This window comes from Cataglyphis hispanica, chromosome 21, assembly GCF_021464435.1.
Source record: "Cataglyphis hispanica isolate Lineage 1 chromosome 21, ULB_Chis1_1.0, whole genome shotgun sequence".
In the NCBI taxonomy this organism is placed as follows: domain Eukaryota; kingdom Metazoa; phylum Arthropoda; class Insecta; order Hymenoptera; family Formicidae; genus Cataglyphis; species Cataglyphis hispanica.
Genome location: NC_065974.1, coordinates 678,625 through 701,545, shown reverse-complemented (window position 1 = coordinate 701,545; position 22,921 = coordinate 678,625). Strand labels below are relative to the sequence as shown.

Genomic DNA, 22,921 nt, shown 5'->3' with positions numbered 1-22,921 from the left:
GACGTTAATACGTAGTTTTAATGACTGCCGTAGTGGGAATACTAGATGTACCTAAGGTCAACCATGCAACGAGAGCACGCGTGAATGTGGTATAATGACACAAAATGTACCGCATACTTGTAAATTATACTCGGTATTACTGCCGCGAATTACGAAAAAAAGAACGAAAACACGAGGACGAGACGGCTCTACAAAGTCATACTGGGTGAAAAGAAATATCGCATTTAGTTTTTTGGTTTCCTTTTTTTTTCATCTCGAGATAAGATGGATATGATTCTTGGGACAAACTCAGCCTGCGTAAGTAAATCAAAGTCAGAAGTTAAAACTGAAATGTTGTGTGTGTGTGTGTGTGTATGCGCTCGTACATTTGTATGTGTGGAGCTTTTATATAAATCTTTCCTTCACATTTTCAACCTTTTGCTCTCCATTTTCTATTTCGATTGCACGGCCGTATTATCACCAGTTAAGCTTAACCGATCTATTCTATTCTTTTCCAGTTTTATCTTTAAAATGAGAATCTCACGAGTAATTTGAATATTTCATGAGCGCGAAAATAATCGATAGACAGATAAAATGTCCGCGTAAATTATTTTGCAGCTATCTGCACTTTCTCATTGGTCGAGTTGTTGCGCAGAGTTGAATTAAACTTGCGGGTTTATCCTATAGCTGTATAGACCCGACAAAGCGGTCAGGCAAGCGTGTATTCGACTAGTCCCATAGAGTAGCCAAAGTTAAAGCCGGAGCGTTTGCTCCATCAGAACATGCAAAGGTGTTTTGGTCTCTATGAACCATCACGTTGGCAAAAGAAGCTCAACATTCAATATTCAGGGGATTTTTTGATCAGCGGGTTTCTGTTGCAACTGGAAATGATTATATCAAGAAGAGATAAGTCTATAATTTATACGAATCGCTATAAGAGAGTCGTATATAAAGTAGACTTTCTGTAAATTATAAAGTTACTTTAATATAATTTTGCATTCTTTATTTATATATATTTATAATTATTTGTATATTACATAATTTCATCAAGCTTCTTCCATTTCCTATATTGCAAAAATATATTTAGCACAAATATACATTTAAAATATAATTAATTGAGTATATTTGCATGTTTCGTATGTCACATATAACAAAAAAAGATCAGTTTGCTATTTTATTTTTATTATACGATGTTAGTACAATTAATTAATTATTGTGTAAACTTGACACAATATATTGTCGATTTTTCATTTCCATACATAATAATAATTTTAAAAATTATATTTGCTCTCTAACACAAGCCAAAAAGTTTAAGCACATCACTGTCAACGATTAGCTGATATCGACGAGGATCACATCTGAATATACGAGAGAAAAGTTCGACATCTCGATACAGCACCTTTAAACGCGCACCGCGTCACGCGTTTTGTCTATTGTTCACACTTCGGGAGAGGGAGTTTTTGTTCTCTTTTTATCCTTTTTCATCGCTATAGATCTGGTTTCTCGGAATACATGTACGCTATTCATGACACGACGACTTCCCATTTTTCCTTTCCAAAATTCTCGATATTATTTGTAGCACAAATAGTGACAAATAAAACAAGTTTTCTTTTTTTCGCAGAAATACCACTCTTTTTTTTTTTTTTTTTTTTTTTGAAGATTTTATAGCATTCGATAGAACGGAAAGTATGAATATTTCATCCCATCCATTCCACAGAGGCGAATTTTATTTCATTTTTCTCGATAACATGGTGGAAATGCTCGCTGTCTCTTACATGGTGATATACATATATGTATTCTTTCAAAGCCACTGAAAGTAGAAACGAACGGCAGCTTATCCCAAATCCCAGTCCTATAAGGGAAGATGTCTGAAAAGGCAAGGAAAGAAACCAGATCGAATTCATTTCCCAAATGTGTATCCTGCCTCACCTATATACACGTCCAACATTCCCCTCCGGCGAATCAACGTCGTTAAACGATAAGACGCGGCTATCGATATCGCGGGACGCGTTAAACACGTAGGCTGCCTCCCGGTTTATTATGTCGAACCCTCGTTTGTCGGAATTAAGTTTTTCGGAAAAGCAAAGAATATGTGTGTGTGTGTGAGCGGTGCCAAGGAGATAGATTTAATTCCAAAGAAGATTCAAGAATCAACTCGATACACGTGCGTGTCAACGTGAGATTTCAATATGAAACTCGGAAAAATTAGAGCTTATTGTTAGCTCGTTGTCACGCACGTGGCATTCACCGAAAATTTAACGCGCTATATATCGCGGTTATTTATACTATATATCTTAGCTTGATATATTGATATTGCCATGCGTCTGTCACAAAAGATTCAGAATTCAATTTATTCGATCCTGAAACGCATTGTAAGGTTTCGTGCTCTCATCGCTTGTGCTCACTTGTTTATTTATTATTGTCCCTAAATAAATAAAAAATCGGATATGTCTTTTTAATAGGCGTGTAGATAAAGAGGTAGTAGATAAAATTTTCTGCAAACTATATTATGATTTAAATATTTCTCTATATATCGTTTAGATTAATGTTAATAAATATATGTTATTAACATTATTATGTAAAATAATTCAATATTCATGTACTTTTCATATCTATCTTTTCTCTGTAGATGATACGTTTGCTTTCTCTAGTTTTAGATAGAAATTGAAAAACTGCTAAATAACTAAGAAAATACAATTTTAAATGAGTAGCTTGCCAATGATACAAAGGCTTTTAATGAAGCCTCAACATAAAAGAAATGAATGGAATTCAAGCTTTTGTTGGGGAAAGTACAAAGCTAGTAAGATACTTAATACCCTATTCACAATCGTCTCGCTACTTTTCAAGACTTCTCTAAGGATCCAAAGTCTTCAAGTTTCAAGCTCACATATTCTGAAAACAACTTGCACAGCATTTATTACTTTATAAATTATCACACGTAAAATTGGAAAAATTTTATGCATTTATTTTGCCATAGAATTTCACAATTCTCTCTCTCTCTTAAATTAAACAATTTTTCAATTCCATTAAAATTCGTGTGAAATATACGCATTCAAAAATAAAAATTAGGAAAAAATGAAGAAAAGAATTTTTTGAATTGTTTTAATTATAGAACGACATTATAATTCTATATTGTAAGTTTTGTGCTTCTACAAATTGTTTTTAAACGTGATCGCAAGATTAAACTCGTTAAATAATAATGTAACTGGAATAAATTTTAACAATACAGTAGATATGCTTTTATGCTTATAATTGAATCAATCATTGCTGAAAGAGCATAAGTCAAAAAAGTAAATTTTATCATGGCAACTGAATTGTGAAAATAATTTTTCAATCAAGAAGTTTTCCAGTCAATTAGTTAAAATAAAAAGCATCTGTGAAATTCTGTAAAAGCAATTTTTGAAGAAGAATATCTATATAATATAATAATTACAAGAAAATGTTTTTTTATCATTGACAAAATAATTTATAACAGTTGCATACTTTTGAAATATTGTCACATATTTAAAAATATCTTTATCTTAAAATATAATACTTGCACAACAACAATTTATACACACACACACATTATTGTAACTTTATATAGTACAAATATATAACCACTAAAAATAGAGAGAAAATTATGTAAATAATGAGAGCATGAAGGAAGCTGTATTGAAACAACCTGTATTGAAAAATACGACACTGAGAAATGTAGTCCATTCATCTCGAATAAGGCGCAATACCTTTGTTTTATCACGGCCGAAACGGGGAAGAAAAATCAATGCGGAAAAATAGGTTTTCATTGAACCGTGTATTTCGTAAAAAAATCGTAAATCAACTAAACGAGAAAAAGATATGAAGAATCTTTTCTGAATAAAATCAGTATTTCTCGAGTGGAAAGGTACGCGGCGCTAATTGTAAACACTCCGTGTATTATTATTCTTCGAGAAACGCGATTATGATAAATCATGCGATACATCAAAAACTTGTGCTCGTTTCCTACAATTATTATAATTAGCAATTAACAATCGCGATTAACTAATTTTGATAAAATCTATAAACGTGGCGATTGTTTATTGAAGATTATTTATTATACGCCATATATATGTATATTCGTTCGAGATAGGATTCGAATTCCGACACGGCAATCATAAATTATTTTATTCTTATTAAGATGATTATTTGTTCAATATTTCGATTCAAACTTATCTGTCATCGCGCTTTAAAACTTTCGTCGATCTAAATGTAACTTGTCAATTACACAATCGGATTGAAAGCGGACTATAATGAATTTTATATTGACCGATGAATCGTTGGATCGAATTAAAGTAATAAACAATCGTGATGTATTAATCGTTTATTAATATTAATTTAAAATTTTCAAACAACAGAATATTCCATGATAGTTGATGGCCTTTGAATTTTCTATCTACTCATGACATTCCAGAGAAATTTCCATTAGCAGCAGGAATAACGTAATTCTTTATCCTTTTGTAACTAATTGATTTTCTCTGTATACGTTTTGCTTATTTCCATTGTAATTTTTAATCAAAGAGAATTTAAAGAAGAACCATTTTTAAGAGATTAAAAAGTATTATTCTTCTCATAATTATCATTCTCATTATTTATTAATTTATACAGCGACAATCGTATTTAATTTTTCTCAAAGCCTACATTATTACAATATTTTGTATTTATTTTATAATACGTTAAATATTTTCTTTGAGAGAGAGAGAAGGAGAGAAGTGCGTATACACTGTTTATGTTACTGTTTATAAGCGATCACTTTGTTGTCATTCGCAGAGCGGGACTCGAGCAAGCAGGTAGTAGTGCAAAGTCATTCCGAGTGTGTCTCATTATGTTTCGAAATGTGATCGACAAGTATTGGAAACTGTTAAATGTGTGAGCTCGTTCTCACGAACAGCACACACATGTACACTAATTAAAAGTTATATACTCGCGCACAATTAATTAATTGACAATTCATAAAGTTACCGCGAAGATTGTTATTTATTTCGAAGGAAATATAATTATTTAAAATAGTGTTTTTATGCGATAAGAAGTAGTAATTTAATATAAATTATTTCATATTTTTATAGATAATAATATCAAATTTATTTAATTGACTATATTTCGTATTGAATTTCACCTGTTTAAAATTAATACGCTTGTCATTTTTTTCGTATTAAAAGAGCGAATTGATCGGGTAATTCAAGTAACAAAAAAGTGCGACATATAAATATTTAATAATGATACGTATATTTTGCGAGATGTGTTCGCGTATTTCCACATGATTTATTCGATCGAAATGTATCATGCGAGTAATCAGTAAAGGGATAACATATTTTCCAATATTAATGTTCCCTATAAAATTTTTATTCTAGCTTATATTTACATTTATGTCATAATACAAAATAATAATCGTCCTAAAACGAGACTACTTGTTAGCAACAAATGCAGCATTTCATCGACGATTAACGCGTGAATTTAATCGTGCGATTTTCGAGTGCTAAATCATATATCGTTTCGTACGATTAGAATTTATATGCATTGTTCTCCTATAATAATATTATATAATATAATATAAAATAATATAATAAACCATGCGTGAACAACGTTGGGAATATCGTACAAAGTGCTGCGCGGACATCGTATTCCACTTTCTGATTAGTGCACGTGCGATCTCGTAATTAATTGTGTTTTCGCGAGTGAGTGTTACGAAGAAGTAGCAAAGGAATAACCCAGAAAAACATGCAGCAACAATGGAGCAATTGAGGTGAGCACTTTATAATAATTCATTGATCTTTTTATTTGTTACTTGTAAAAATAATTGCATGCTATCTCCGCCTATCTAATCTAATTTATACATTATATTATGTAATATATTATTGCATGTAAAATAAATTTTAAATTTTTTTACATAAAAATATTCAATACGTTCGTTCTCTTTCTCTTTCTCTCTCTTTCGTATTAAATGTTTATTTAAAGAACAAATAAAAAATTTGATTACGTGCAATAATCACTTTCTGATATATTAATTATTTTAAGTAATACATTGCTTTTTTTATATAATTTAAATATATATACCAATAAGTTAAATTATTTTTTATTTTAATCTCGAAGTAATAGATTTTGGATAAAATAAGTGTTCTATTTTACTGTCCATTTTATGTTAAAATAATAGCAAATAAAAAATAATAATATATATTTCGTGCATTGAAACATAGCTGGCAATGACACAAAAAAGTATGATAAGTTTAAAATCTCGTCTTTCATACAATATATATATATATATATATATATATATATATATATATATATATGTGTATATGTACTTGTATGTGCGTATATTTTATCATATCCTTAGCAGAATTTTTCACACCTCCTAGAAAGACTCCTATATGAAGTGTTGGAAGCACATACACATACACAGCATCCGTTGGATGACAATGTATTTTTCCATCAAGGTAATCTCTGAGATTTCGCTGGCAAAATAAACTCAAACAGGTTTCCTCATACTGATATACGTATATATATATATATATATATATATATATATATATATATATATATATGTATATATATATATGTATGTATGTATATGTATATATATGTGAGGAAAATAAGGGTTAACGAAATCGCGTACATGAGACTTGGATTTTTAAAGACGCACCTATTATATAGTCTTTAAAGTAGATCTTCCGTACAGATTTAGTTTCACAAATATTAATCGATCAATTTGATTTACAATAAATTAAAATTACACTTCTTGGTATACTTTTTTTATTATATTTTGATTTTATTTCTCTCTTTTTTTCTATTTTCCTACGTTTTATTTTTAAAAACAATTAAAAAAAAACTAAATTGATTTTGTAAAACTAATATATTTATATACATTTACACATATACGAACTTTGTGAGCGTAATTTGAGAGAAAATATAAATATTTATATTTATTTAATACAGTATTTTTTTAAAGCAATATAAATTTCGATGATTGAATAGGTTGCATTTTGATTATACTGTAATATTGGATACAAAACCGATATAGATTATAATTAACTAATCGCGTTCGTTAGCCATAATTTTCTGACTTTGTGTCAAAGCGCCTTTAAATTATTACGACAAAGCATGAATGTGCCTTTGATGTGCAAAAACGTCAGCTGCAGTTTTACGCACCACGGATATATTCCCATTTACGGTGTCTCCATCGCCTCCATGCCGATATATTTCAGAATCAAGAGAGCTATATGCGCAGATCGATCGAGAGTATTCGTAAAGATTCAATCGGAAATGTTCGGGCGAGATAATCACAGATAATCGATATGATTTCGTAATGCTTTCAATTTCGCGCAATTTCGTTTCTTCCTGCCGTCCGAGTGTTTCGATGCGCATCATTATCCGCTTTGCCAGTTAAGTAGCGTATCAATTTCCTGTCTTGAGTAACATCGAGCACGTTAAATAATATAACTTGCTTAGGATATCGAGAGAACGAAATAGTTCGCTATTTCTATCTTCATTACACAAGTTTTCATCAATTTGCTAAGCGCGCATTCCATCCGGTACTTTTCGCGTAATCTAAGGATTTGCGTGGAAGTTATCGTGTCAAAAGTTAGCATAAAATTGTCCTCGATCTTTCGCATTGCACGTAGAGCTTCGGTGTCAAAAGTAATACACGTCGACGAGAACGAATTTATACACCGACGCATCTACATCTTGTTTATTCATTAGCTACTTCGTTAGACAAATATCGAATTCCCGCCTTGCAGTGGAGTATATATATATATATATATATATATATATATATATATATATATATATATATATATATATATACTTTGCCAACTTAATTCCATTCGCGTCTCGTGGAGAACGCAGCCCAAGTATAGTTCCCGAGACTTTGTGATGCGAACAAATTTCGCTTCTCTCTATGCATTTGGATTTGGATGGACGGAATTGCATTCGCGTAAAATTCTACATAAATTTGCAATTTTGCTCATATAAATTTTTCGGTTATACAAATTAATTCACAAATTATATTATGCATTGACAATTAAAATATATGCATAATTCAGAATAAGTTTATGCCAATCCGGTGTTATGTAGATTGCACAATTTTCATTTCATAACGGTTATTTGTAGCTTGAACTTATTTTAATTAAACAATCACATAGATAGTGATATGCATATATGTATATATGTAACCATTTCCACGTGTAGATAATAATAATGGAAATCGTATTCAAATAATGATAACATCCAAAGATTAAGAAAAGTATGCAGACATTCTGGAAGCGTAAATATATAATCGTGTTTAATATCCAATGCTGTAACGACAATTATTAGTAGAATCTCAATAAATCATACAGCAGATCAGAGATAATTGGAAAATACAAGAATAAAATCTTAATTAATTTAAATAAACTAATAAAATTAATTTATTTATATGCGTTGGCATGCGCCGAATAAAGCTTGTTTTGTACTTGCACATAGAAACACGACACTAATAAAAATTTATAAGATATAAGAAATATATATATATATATATATATATATATATATATATATAGACAAAGGATAAAAATAGATCTCCAATACTAAATTTTTTCCAATAAATTTGCAATAAAAATAATAAATTTGAGAAGAATTTATTCGTTAATAATCATAGAAATCATAAAAATTCATAGAATTTAATAAACTTGGACAATAAAACATTTTTTACAAGGTGTAATTGAGCTTTTGAAGCAAATATACTTAAGACATTTTGAGTTGAGAATTTAAATGAGACTTCGAAACGTGAACGATAGCCTTCTCGTGTGCATTCGTTTACTCGCATTCCTTTTCTCACGTAAAAAATTGTTATTTATTATTCTCAAAAAAATTATCGATGCCTAAAACGAAAACGTAATATCGAGGTTACATCTTCAACAAAAAAAAAAAAAATAAGAAACAACGAATTGATGAAATTTGACAAGAGATAATATGAAACACTGGCGATAAAATAGTAACCGGGCAAACAAGCCGCATCATAAAGATCGATGCTTATATCTCGACCTCGTAACATCAATGAACATCATTTCAACAAAGTTATATAATTCGGTAAGTCAAAGCCTTGTTGGTGATTGTTATAAACTTCGTAATATCAAAGAAAATTTGTTACATATTGCATATATTGTTTTATTTCTGTTGCGCGTTGCTTATATTAATCTTGGAAAACGTATCTGGGGCACGATTAAAAATAATATGTTTCCAAGATTAAAATTATACATGTTAACATGTTCGGATTCCGTTGTTGCTAAGCATTTCCTTGCAAAAATTTTTAATAGACACCTTTTTGTTTTCTCGTAATATCGAATAATCGTATTAATTTATCATTATATATATATATATATATATATATATATATATATATATATATATACACTCTGTTAATGTAATTCAATTGAGGGCGATATTGGTCAGATGATTATGAAAGGAAAATCTTGGGAAACCTTATTCGCACAAATAAGTTTTCTCATTATCAGTTGAAGGAGAAAGAAAAAGATGTTTTGCCGTATATCCCGCGGGTATATATATAAGAAACTCACTTTCTCGATTCAATTCTGTTTTTCTTCTGGTAATACAATACGTGTCAACGTGAAGATCGTGTTCGCGGGTAGAAAAGTACCTCGTAGACGATGGATATTATAGACAATTGCGCAGGCGTCGGCGCCGGTGAGCTTTTTGCACCACGAGCTAACTCTGGAGAGGAGGAAATTTCGCGAGGGAGAAACCGACAGTCGGCGCCGAGCCGCCCTCGTGCGATCTCGCGTTATCAATTATGTGAAAGAAATTCGCTGCAAAACTCTCTCGTAATACGACGATGCTCCTCGCGCACGATTTTCCGATGGACCGCGACGTAAAAAGTACCGCGTAGTAAAATTTCTCATCGAGTGCACCCTCGCGACGTGGACCGCCGACTGAAAAAAATCGAATAGTTGAAAAATTGCCACGTTAAAATTTGCCCGAGAAGATCCATGTGCTCGCAGCATGGCTATCATGCAGTCCTGTTGTTGTTGGCAATCTGTACGCAGAGGCAGCTACGCTTGTGCCGTTTATACTACAGTAAGTACAGGCGCGTGTTTGCATTTGCTTAAGCAAGATTGTTACGCAAATTATGAGCAAAAAAAAAATCACATTTTCTATTTATATTACTTTCGATGCGTAATTTGGCTAGGCAGAACAGTTTTAGAACTATGATATTCCGGAAAATCTTAGCATATAACAACTTCTCTGCATATTTATTTTGACGCATAAGAACGTTTGAAATTTTCAATTTTTCCAAGATATTTTACATATATATTAGAAAGAGAGAGAGAAAGAGAGAGAGAGAGAGAGAGAGAGAGAGAGAGAGAAAGTTTTTATTCTTTTATATGTTATCTTTACTTAATATCTTATATTAAGTAAAAATTTAAACTATATTTATTCTACTTATTTTTTTCTCTATATTTCTATATTCATTTTTATCTATGATAAAATAAAATAGAATAATGTAATTAAAATTTCATAAATACATATTTATAGAGAGACAAAAAATTTAATTTATACCATTGATTGGCATTTATCTGACTTGTGCGATAGCTCCACGTACGTCTAATGATTAATTCTTCTACTTTCCACTTTCACGTCCGACGGTCAGACGAAATAGTGATACGAAGCAATAATAAATTATACAATACATTTTAGGAGATAAAATAATTTATGACATTCTTTCATTAATTAATTAAAATTAACGTTATTAAATTTTCTGTGACGATAGAAAACAGTAAATGTAGTAAATTCTCCTCGTCCAGATTTTATAATATATTTTTTTTCACGAATATTTTTGTCAAAATATACCGATTATTACGTTGCATACAATGTAATACCGTGAAAAATATGTACGCGTTTCTCAATTTTTTTTTTATAAAAATTACATAAATATGCAATTTATTATATTGAATTGAATTTAACATCGTTGTACATCAGCGTAATAAACACTATTAATAATGAAATGTTACTGAATGATAACAGCTTGTATGATTAATCTGAGATAACATCATAATCAAACAATACTTCAAAAGCATAAATATAATGTTTAGATATCATAAATGAAATTTTATGAAAGTTTTAAGGCATATTCTAATGTTTTGAGCATATTTTAGATATATTCTTTTGACATTCTTTAAATTTTTATATTATTTGTGAGCTAAGTTTTAGAATTATGTAAAGTTGGAATTATTTTACATTTGCAAAAATTAATTTATAGGTAAAAATTTATTTATTTGTTCATTCAGGCTTTATTTTACGTGACATACATTATCTTATGTCTTTTAAGATAATGTATGTCAAAATAAGTTATGTATTTATAAAATTTTTCTTAAAATAAAAAGAAAATTATTTACTACAATAAATTAATAAAATAAAATAATAATATATTTTCTCTCAAAACTGCGTTACACATTAAATGCATCGTGATATATATGTATATTTGTTTCTCAAAAGATGAAGAAATGAAAATGTTATATAAATAGATAAAAATAATGTGATAAATAATGAAAACCAATTTTATTGCAATTATATAATTCAGAGAAATTAAAAGAAGAAAATTATGCACAAATATATAATAATAGTACGCAATAAATAATCTAAACTAAATTATATTATTAATGTAAATTGACAAAATTTTACGCAACGCGTAATATCGGTTATGTTCATCATTATCGCAACTAGTAGTCCATTAATAAATACGCAGAACATTTCACGCACTTCAATAGCGTTATTAAATTTGCTAAGTATTGATCAGCATATTCTCCTGGGAATATATCTATTCAGACGAAATATGCATATTTGTAGTGCACGTAGCACGTTATTGCACGCATGCATGCACGCTCATATTCCTCGAACGTACTCTTAGACAACTTTTCGATTACATTCTTCTGTAAAAACTAACGGAACAATCGAAAGAAAAATAAAATAAAATAAAATAAATAAAAATATCTGTATTTTGCAATATCGGTGAGAGTTTTCATTTACAACACAATCGTGTTTAATTCGTCTTTTCGCTTTTCGGATACCATCGCGATGTGTGCTCCAATTTTTTTTTCTATTTGGCAGAAAAATCATTTTTATTTCGTAAAAAAAGTTGAGTGGACAATAAAAACGTATGTCTATTTTATTGATATAATTAGTTAATCCTGAAATTTAGTTTTAAAGTGCTTTTATTTAAATAAATATGGTGACATTTACTTCTTAATGAAAATGTTATGAAAACATTGTTACATTTTAATTTCCGGGACAAAAGATAAACTCTCTCCATATTTCCAATATTCTAGACTAAATATCAAATATGCATTTTATGATAACATATGTACATACGTAACTACATTAAATATGGCTTGAAACGCGTTTGTTATAAAAATTTGTTTTACTTCAGAATTATAAAGATCGTAGAATCGAACAAACTGCGAAAACGCGAAACAAACTTCGTTAAACTGTTATCGAACAAGGTCTGTGTAATTACATAAGATCTTAGAAATTAATGGTATCTGTAAAATCTTATAGTGCAGAAAAGTTACACGAAACTCATTTATGTGAATTTCTATGGGACTTTAAGATGAAGGAAATTAAACATATCGGATAACTTTTGTCTCATAATTGCTAAAGTTCCGGTATCTAATTTAATTATCCTCGTTATGTTTTTTATCGATCTCTGATTAATCTAGGAGCGAAGAAACGGCTTTTGTCTTATTGCTGCTTATCTATTTTATTTTTTCTAAATATGCGATACCAGCTTAATTAAGTTTATAGATTTTATTTCATGACTACACATAGTTTTATTTGTTTTATCATTATTGCCAAAAATGCGAAAACCCAGAAGAAATGCTTTAATTATCTGATTCTGTTAATTATCTCATTAGTCTCCGAAACACAATTGCAGCAACCTCATTACGTACTCTGTTATGTCGTATCATTGATTCCTTGCCATGGGAGGTTTAGAGTGATATCTGATTGTGTAGTTAACTTCTATAATTGGATGATGTGAAAAGTTCAAAAACATAAAAATATAAAAACATAAAAAATTCCCTAATTTTATTATTCATTTTAAATTACTTTTTAATTTTTCTTTCCCATTTCTTAGAAATTTATCGCTCAAATATTTAGATTCTTTTCTATAATCGAAAATTAAGTAATTTGATCTGGCATTCCTCTCTTTCTTTGCAGTTATATTTATAATCATATCTTTGTAAAAAAAAAATGTATGGAATAATCTAATGCAAAAAATGTTATATTTTTTAGATGATTTTTTTATGAAAGATTAAATTAGTCTTATACCAGAATTTAAAAGCTTAATGAAAATTTGATAAAGGCACGTGTGCTCACTTGATAGGACTATAAAACAAAATTTAAATAATTATGATAAATACGGGTCTGAAACGAGGGTTGTGACCCTCAGTCAGCGTTTCATGAATATAAGAGATACGACGAGATGAAAGAAACATCTACGAGGCGAAAGAAACATCTTCGAGATGCGTTTACACTTTTTTCCCATCTTTTGATCTCTAGTGTCTAGTGGTTTTAGCAAATCTTAACAGTGCATAGAATGTTACAAAAAAGAAACGTTTGAAATTTAAGAATCTGTGGTACTGGATCAAGAAAATTCAATTTAGAACTTTATCGTGTCGAGAGAATCAATAATGTTTACGTACGGTAATTACGTTTATATGTTAGTTAAAAATAAATAACCTTCTAGGAAAACATTTGAATAAATCACATTAATTTGACGTAAATGTTTACACAGTAATTATTTATATAAAATATTATAATGAAATTATTGATATGAAATACATGTTCATACACATATGTAAATTATAAAGATTTATTTATATTTTTTAGAATATAATTTCAACAATCTTTTAACCAACACACATATATATTGTAGTTTGCATATATTTTAATAAATATATTTTTTCAATGAAAAGAAAGAAAGAAAAAGCAATCAAATAAAGAAAGAAAAATTAATAAAATCTCTCAATGTCTGTCACTATGCATTTTCAATTTTCATTAAACATTCTTTTAATTTAACAGAGTACATAAATCAGCCTAAAAGCAATCATATTGCTCAATTTTATTAAAATTAATGCGAGATAAAAGAATATGCGGCAATTGCGTGCGTGCTTTTATTATTTCTATAAATTATCATAAAATAATATATAATATTGTGAGTGAAACAAACTGTACTGATCAATCGTTTATAACAGAGTTTCCTTGCCACTTACCGCAGTGCTCTTGATTTTAAACTTTTTTTTTTATTTTAAAAGTAAATGTCAATATTTTTCACTCCTCGCGGAAAGGAAAGTTAACACACAGATGTTTCATCTATATAAACTTGGCTGGCAATTTTTAATAAATTAAGTTTTTAATACAAAAAAATGATAATAGTCGTTTATAATTTATTTTTAATAACAATAATTTCTTTTGTAGTCAAAGCTACAAAAAATACAGTCTTTTGAATAGTGTGGAAACATTGTTTTCAATATATTATTAAAAATAAGAAACCGAATTTACATTCGCTAATTTATTCTTCGCAACCGAGTATGTAAGAAATAAATTTCTGTCATTGCGAGTCGAAAAAGTTTAATTTAAATATTCATCATTGTTAAAGATGGCATTAAGTGTAAAAGGGTGTGTGTGTGTGTGTTGTGTGTGTGTGGCGAATTGATATCTGATGCATGATTATGAGATGCGTAGTAGCGAAAATATTAATATAACATTTAATGCAATATGACATAAAGGTACGAGGAATATATTATCCGACTTTTCATTTAATCCAAAGTATCAAAAGCGTCGTGATATGCTTACGCAACTTGTTGTAGCGTTAATTAATACTACCTTGTATAAGCAGTTTCGTGTTTTTATCGTGTGCGTGCTTTTATATATATATATATAGGACAAACTCTGACCATAAACCCATGGGAAATTTGTTTACCTAATAAAACATACCACGCCTTCCCCCTCGTTTGGCCTTTTTTTTCTCTAGCAAATTTATTTTTAACTTAAATGAAACAAATGTGCTTAGTCTGTGTTTCTCTCTCTCTTTCTTTCTCTCTCTCTCTCTCTCTCTCTCTCTCTCTCTTCCTCTTCAAAAATTAAAACAAAAATTATATATAAATCTTTCCATTCGAGACATTTCAATCCTTTATCCATAACGATATCACAATCATGAAATAAAGGTTTGTTTGTATAAAAATAAAAATAACGAGTCTGAATAAATTAATATTTTTTTTTTATAGATTTAATATTGATTAGATTAGGTATATTATTCTAACATATAACCGATAAACATTTGCGAGTTAATCGACGCACATAAATTCATCTCGTGAATAAAAGAAATATATTAACATTAAGAGATTGAAACGGCTTTCTTGGAGAAAAAGCAAATAAATATTTACTTACATCGTGAGTCGATCCATTTCGTCGTACTCTCCTGTTTCTTGTTGTCCCGAGGGTAATCCATCTCTCCACTCATTTTCACAGATGAGAACATTCGGTTAGCATCATATACATGTATACATACACGCGTACAGAATCATAACGATTGCATCATCACTTCATAGTCGGTACTCCCGGTTATTTTTCCGGCTTTTACATCACGATGCACTGTATTTACAAAATCATCGATATTCACCGAATATACGATTTGAATCACTCTACCGTATAACGGAAAACAACCATCGCCCCACACTCACTCGTTATATTGACGACAAAAAAAAAAGTCAGAGATCACGTGACTGCAGCAAATACGGACACGACTATCGTGATCTTTATCATTACGAACGTTACACGTCGGCGAAGACCACTCGTCTTGAGTAATCCATCTCGATGATCCTCCTCGATGATCCACTTGATTCTCCCGATACCCGCATTGCACTTGCGATTATCGCGGAATGCACGTCTCGGTACACAACCTGATAGAATAGATCGCGCGTGGCGCCAATTCGATCCGACAGGATAGACATCTATGATGAATATCGAAAAACATTGTTGAGCCTGGAAAGTCGCCTACTTCAATTGACACATCAAGACGAGATCGTTCGAAAATATTCTCCATATTCCAGATTCGTGTCTATACGTGAGTTTATTTTGAAAAAACGATCTGGGAAACGAAAAATGTTAGCGATTCGCTTCGATTCGATGGGATGGGCAAGCCTGTTACGAATATCCGAAGACACATTGATTGACAGATTGACACATATATTCGCTAATTAACGCGCTCGGATGCGAGTTTTACTTTGAAACTTGATGCAGAGCGAGGCTTTTGAAAATCTTATGAAATCATGCGGTTTGTGGAAATTTTCTTGAAGAATATTACGCACGATTGTGATTTATGAGAATAATTTTAAAACACGAGAACCGGAGTTAAAAACATGTAAAATTACGGATTTCAATGGAAACCCCGTGCAGTTCGGAATGATAATACTAAGGCTCCCCGTGCACAGAATTTTAATTCAAATGCATAACAAGAGTTTAATATTTCTCGACATTTCAAGATTTGCTCTCCAAGTACGTATTTGACATATCGAACGGATGCCTTATATTACTTCAAAGATTCCGGCTCAATATTATTAGATTAATGTTTTTATTTGCCTCTCGTAATATTGCGTAATGAATAAATGAAATGTAATTAATGAAAGGAACATTTATTTAAAATTAAATTTTATTATTGTAGAATCAGAAAGAATTAAGTGATTAAATGCCGTAATTTTTTGAAATTATTATTTCTAAAAAGCAAAATTTACAAAATTCCATATGTTTCTTCTTATAAACGAAATATTAAAAATCATAAACTGGACGTATTGCAGCACACAGTTATTTTTGCGGACAAGAGGAAAGAAAAATTGAGCGGGAGAAAAGGAAGATATTTGCTTAATATCGGTGAATTACCACAATACCGCCAACGACCGTCAACGTACAATTCTATGCGGACGATATCCCCTGCTGATGCTCCCAAAATTAAACTAATCCGGATTATTGCAACGGATGTACATGTCTTTCTTCCCGCAAATTGGTAACAGGATTGCCCCCGAGCTTGTTAACGCGAAATCGAATTATTTCCCGGATATTGAATTCGCGCTGCGTTTGTTTTTCTACCTTTTTTTTTTTATAAAATCAATATCTAGAGATATCAACAAGTAAGCTGAAAAATGAGACTTAAATAGATCCTAAATATGTAACATAATGAAGACGATTAAATTAAATGCATGTTAAAACGCTGTTAAAGCACAGCGCGTGGGTCTATTAAATTATTCAAAGGCATTAATCAGAATGATCTGCTTAAATAATAATAATATATGATATTCCTAAAGTTGAATTTATAAAATTAATTATGATGTTAATGAATAAATTAGCCTCAATTAATAATTTTATTAAAAAATTTAATTACAATCTGTAAACATTTTGTAGTATAATTTTTGTAATACCTACATTTAATAAAACGCGTATTTGTCTTGGATCCAATACGGAGTAATAAAATTATAAAAATTTGAGTCCCTGAATCTCAAATATTTTTATTCAATCAATCTTTATTATATTAATGGCATATTTTGTAAATATAAATTAATGATATTCTCTATTGACAATTCTAGATATACTTTGCACTGCTAGCATCAACCACTGGCACAGTTTTTCGAGAGGAGAGCGAATATCTTAAGGGGCACGTTTCACTACCAGAATCATCCAGCTTTCTGGAAGCGGGGACTATATCGCCAAGTAAGTGAACGATAAATAGCAAGTAGTAGTTAGTACTCTAGCTCTAATTAATCGGTATTTGATTTCTTCATCGTAATAAAATTTTCGATCTCACGCATGGAGTCGTCCTCGAAATTGTCTCTATCTAAGTAGTCGGCTTCGCTTAAACGATATCGTATTGCTTGTATTGCTTCAGCCACGGTTCATTTCAACGCAATGCTGCTTATCTGCTCCTGCTGCGGCGTGTTGTGCAGTCTCCTTCTTTTGTACGGCTTGTACAAGGTAGGGAAAAATTCCGGAGCGTCTTATAATAATTCCATTTCTTTATTTATTTGTAATACTTAGATATATTGCAAGAAATTAATTTGGGAAATATAGAAATGTACAAGATAATGCGAAATTCCAGATTAAAAGCGTGATATAATATAATTTCACTCTTTTATTTAATTATAAAAATTAGAAATTGCAAGAGGTTAATTTGAAAATGTAGCTGTAGGAGCTTGATTATTATACCGTCTCTATTGTTGCACATTAGATGCTATTATTATATTAGATAGGAAAAAATTATTGTTCTCCTTTACATGTCATTAGTATTTTACTTTTTCTTTGAGAGGAGAACATAATTTTTATAAGTATTTTTGCGCGTAGCTATTATATTTGAGTAAACAGCTAAATTTGCATTTTATTATATTTCTCGCGATATGAACTTTTTGTCTTCCTCAAGATGTAGATTTTTACGTCTATTATACCATGTCATTTACCACTCGATCCCGTGAGAATATAGTAGAAAAGGTACTTTTATTACTTTAAATGTAATAAAACAGTATTATCGCTGCTCTCGAATGGATGATATGAAAAGCTACCGGTGTAACATACACATGTTATTCCCGAGAGATGCGTACCATTAAACGCAACACAGAATGGACAATTCAATGAACAATTCATATTCACAGTTGTTAATAACTTTATTCATATTAATTCTTAATGGAAAACCTAATCTTGCAAATTATTTAAAAAATTTTTAAATTATTAATATTATTATTAATTTACAATTTTAATGTATCCTTGAATAGCATAATCAAATAAGGATTTAAATTTGGAAATTTGTTTACGTAGTTATTATTTACTGCCAAGACAGTAAAACGTACGTATTGATTTTTTATTTTTGCTTCTGTCAATCTATAATATAGATACATATTGCTTTTTCTTATATTAACTGAATGAGGTTTTCATACAATAATATATATAATAAGCCGTCAATGTATTATATAATCCACATAATCCCCTTCGCGTACGCAATATTATTATAATTGATAAAAATTATAAATTCGCACGGGCGCTTAAAAAGAAAAAAAAAGAAAGAAACACATTAGAGTGAAAATACATTAAGAATCTTAATTATTCTGAGTACCTGCTTGACTGTGGCGAATATTATTAATAAGACAAACTGTGGCATTCACGCGATATGACGTAACGTGAATAATATATTCATGAATATTAATAGGGCACATGACGAGAGGAAACCTTTTCCGAGCATCACAAAACATGTTTGATGAAAAATATATTCCGTTTCATATTTTATTACTTTACATCACAGAATTTCCATTACTACGCTTCATTTTATTATTTTGATATCAGAGAATTATTAAACGAAACCGCATAATTAAAATCCTTCAAATTTAGGAACATGATACGGAACTGAAGTTCGCAGAAATTTTTTTATGTTGAAAATTCTACATATAGCTTTCTATATAAGCTCTTGAGTATGAGTACCACTCACTCTCCGCATAAATTTTTAGGATCGCAAGATGTTGCTACTTCCATGGATTGTCGTAATCATCATGTGTGGCATCATTGATATAGCACATTCGCTATATTTGTTCATCGTCACAGTGAGTATTTTATATTGTACTCTTCTCTGTTTTTTATTATACATATATATGTATATATATATATTTGTATAATAAAAAAGATAATTTTCGATTTCTTGCGATTGTGCACATACAGAACTTAAAATTGTTTTTTTAATTTAAAATATTTTGATATACTTATCAGTAATAATTAATTCAATTAATTATTAGATCAAATATAAAAATTAGTGTATTTTTCTGTATCTTTCTTAATGTATTAATTAGTAAGATAATCATTCTTGTAAAACTGATTTGAAACAAAAATTTTATTAAAGCGAAAATTAATTTAAGATTTGATAGAAAAGGGGCGTAAGTGTTTGAAAACAAGAGCATTGTAATACTTTAAATACGCCCTTCTTCAAGCATATGAGATTTTCTAAAAGTCAATATCTGTTTTATACTATTTTTATACAGCATTTCTTATTAAATTTATAATTAATCCAATCGATTTTTCTGTGAATTTGAGAACAATAAATTTTTTTTTATTTGACATGTAAAATATTTTTCCCTATTTTTTTATTCATTTTTCCTTTATTTTCTATTTTGCAATATTTGAAATTTATGAGTATTGGCCGCTTGAAAGGCTCGTAACTATTTTAGGAGGCAGCATTTACGAGTTCTTTACGAGAGAAATATCAAAACTCTTGGCAGTCTTTTAAAATAAACCATGGAAAATCCAAATATGCATTTAAGACACAAGGACAGACGTAAGTATATTTACGCCCCTTTTCAAATGCTCATGAAATTTTCAAATGTCTTTACATATATGAGAGATAAGATTTGTGCGATAAAATATTGGAAAATTTTTGATCTATTACAGCCCGAGTTTATTCCGGCAAGAGTTATGCTCTACACGTTAAATTTCTTTCTACTTTGTTTAAATGTGAGTACATTCGACTAACAATAAGTTTAATTGCTAAGTACTTTGTTACAGTTGTAATTGCTTTATAATCATCATTATAGTCATCGAAAACTATTAAACTTGTTTAAGAAGATTGATATAAGACACATATTATAAAAATTATATAATTATATAAATTATATAAATTATACAAAATTATATATAATTCTATGGCTTTCTTACAAATAATAATAATAGAAAGTAAGAAACACATTTTATTTTTATAAAATAACAAGTATAAAAAATTAAAGAATTATTAAATTAACTAAATTTGAAAATTTATATATATTTATATACATTACAAATATTAAATTACTCAGCACAAAATAATTATTATTACAGATATATTCGCTTTTATGTGTCATCTCGCAGTATCAAGAGTACTTAGCTGGTCGCGGCACTGCTGCCCATGACTACGAATATAGGGTCAGTATTCCGAAAATTTCGCAGAGGAAAGAACAGTGGGATAAGGGACGAAAAGTTAAGTGAATTATTCAGTCGTACTGCTTTATTCACAAACAGCTTATTTAAAAAAATATAAATATTGAACTCGCGTATATATAATTTACGAACAATAAATATAAGACGGATTAATTATATAAACATATATATTCGACATCGTCATATAAAATATATATATTCTATAATACCAATAAATGGTCTTTGATATCATTAGGCAATGAAACGAGAAGGGAGATTAACGGAAAATTTGTGAGAAAAATACGACCAAATGTTTCCCGAAAGCTAAGAAGTAAGGGGATATTTGTAGCAATTTTATTACGTCAATTATCTCTCATAATCAATATCGTAAGGGAATCGATCCTATCTCTCGACAATTCTGTTATATTTGTGGTCTTCTTTACACATCGGAAATATTTCTTGTAGAATTTTTTCCTCGTACAAATTATCTCTCTGTATATACACAATATTCTCATATAATCTTTTAACAGTACTCATAAAAATTGGTATATACTAATCAATGTATAATTTCCATGTTTTTTATTTTTTAACTTGTGATTTCTATTGTCTAAATCTCGCTACCCACGTTCTGAAAATTTTTAATTGCACGATATATTTTATTTACATTTCATATAATGTCCCTTGAAGGTTCCAGTGGTGCGATACGTAACTCAACCACCGACTACGACCGCCACCACGTCGTGTTTAAGTTCGCGAAAAGGTGTCACCAACAATGAAACAAAAGCTACACCGACTCAGAGTCCTACGGGTTGTCACAATCCTCTGTTATCGGAGAAAAGTCCCACTGGGAGTCGGCTATCAAGGAAGCATGTTCAATTTCCAGATACATCGACATCGTCAAATCAGATACAAGGTGAGCATATATTCATTGGAAAGGATCATTTTGGAAAGGACTAAAAATAAATATGCAAATCTGGGGCAAAAGAAGAGAAATGTTGCGTCCTCGATATTAATTTACATCGCACTTATACATTTCAACATACGTGTCATTTTCATTAATCTGTATTAAATATCTTGGTATTAATTTTCAGTTGTCATAGTCTGTCGACAGCTTTGTTTGTCATCGAAAATTGCGCGTAAAACACATACATTATTTTGTTTTGACAATTATAAATCATCAGAAATGTGCCATGAACAAATTGTTTTATATAAAATATCTTTTTTTTGTAAATGAAACTGTTGCACGCCGAATATCTAGTTATCGAACAAATCAAATTTTTTAAGCGTTTTTTTCCGAAAACTTGTGTTTTAAATAATTCATAAAATAAAACTCTGTGAACAATAACTTATATCTTGTATAAATATGTCAAATATCACACAGATAAAATTATTATTTATCTTTAAATAAAATAAATATCTTCAAATAAAATAATTATTTATTTTTCCAAATAAAATTTGGCGAAGAAAATGCAGAATACATCGAGAGTATTAATAATAGTTATCTCTTACACATCTTGTGTGCTTATGCTTATCGAACTTTATTGTTATATGGATTATCGAAGGATAAACAAGAAACATTTTGAAGTATGTATTATGCGAATGTTTCTTTCAGAGGTACAAGTAACAATGGTCCAAACGAAATGTTCGCCGAAAACTGATCGTAATAATGCAAAGATTTGGTTACAACCTAACGATGCTATAACGATCGTGGTTAGCCAGTCCTCACCGTCGAGCGAAGAAGAGCATTACTCATAAAGTATGAACATACTCGACACACACAATGCAATTGTTAACAGTTCAAATGTATACATATATGTGATTTCTATACACATTTTCGTGGAAGATGTGTGTTATCAGTGTGTAAATACATCGATGGTTTTTATTTAATAAAAGGGAAGTCTTATAAGCGTCATTACTTTATTTATACTTTTCTTATTTTATAATAGCATTTGCTAGACAAAAA

General features: G+C 29.8%; 1 protein-coding gene across 6 annotated transcripts; it reads left to right on the top strand.

The window, feature by feature from the left end:
- Window positions 1–5,580: 5,580 nt before the first annotated feature.
- On the top strand, window positions 5,581–22,870 carry LOC126857455 (uncharacterized). Of its 6 annotated transcripts, XM_050606902.1 has the most exons (9): window positions 16,392–16,542; window positions 16,842–17,047; window positions 17,625–17,748; window positions 17,924–18,009; window positions 19,527–19,619; window positions 20,458–20,520; window positions 20,881–21,018; window positions 21,646–21,871; window positions 22,571–22,870. In XM_050606902.1, exons 4-9 carry the CDS (start codon window positions 17,944–17,946, stop codon window positions 22,711–22,713), a joined length of 729 nt encoding a protein of 242 aa, XP_050462859.1. In that variant the 5' UTR covers window positions 16,392–16,542; window positions 16,842–17,047; window positions 17,625–17,748; window positions 17,924–17,943; the 3' UTR covers window positions 22,714–22,870. The 6 variants fall into 6 exon arrangements, with proteins under 6 accessions (XP_050462861.1, XP_050462857.1, XP_050462858.1 ...); XM_050606904.1 differs by lacking the exons at window positions 16,392–16,542; window positions 16,842–17,047 and adding an exon at window positions 5,581–5,737; XM_050606900.1 differs by lacking the exons at window positions 16,392–16,542; window positions 16,842–17,047; window positions 22,571–22,870 and adding exons at window positions 9,721–10,065; window positions 22,050–22,303.
- The last annotated feature ends 51 nt before the right edge of the window (window positions 22,871–22,921 follow it).

Excerpts from the sequence above, each read along its gene's own strand:
- LOC126857455 (XM_050606899.1), top strand. The coding sequence starts at position 9,991 with ATGGCTATCATGCAGTCCTGTTGTTGTTGGCAATCTGTACGCAGAGGC. Across the intron at positions 19,620-20,457 it reads TATATTTGTTCATCGTCACA|CCCGAGTTTATTCCGGCAAG; the intron begins GTGAGTATTTTA and ends GATCTATTACAG. Across the intron at positions 21,872-22,570 it reads ATCGTCAAATCAGATACAAG|AGGTACAAGTAACAATGGTC; the intron begins GTGAGCATATAT and ends TGTTTCTTTCAG.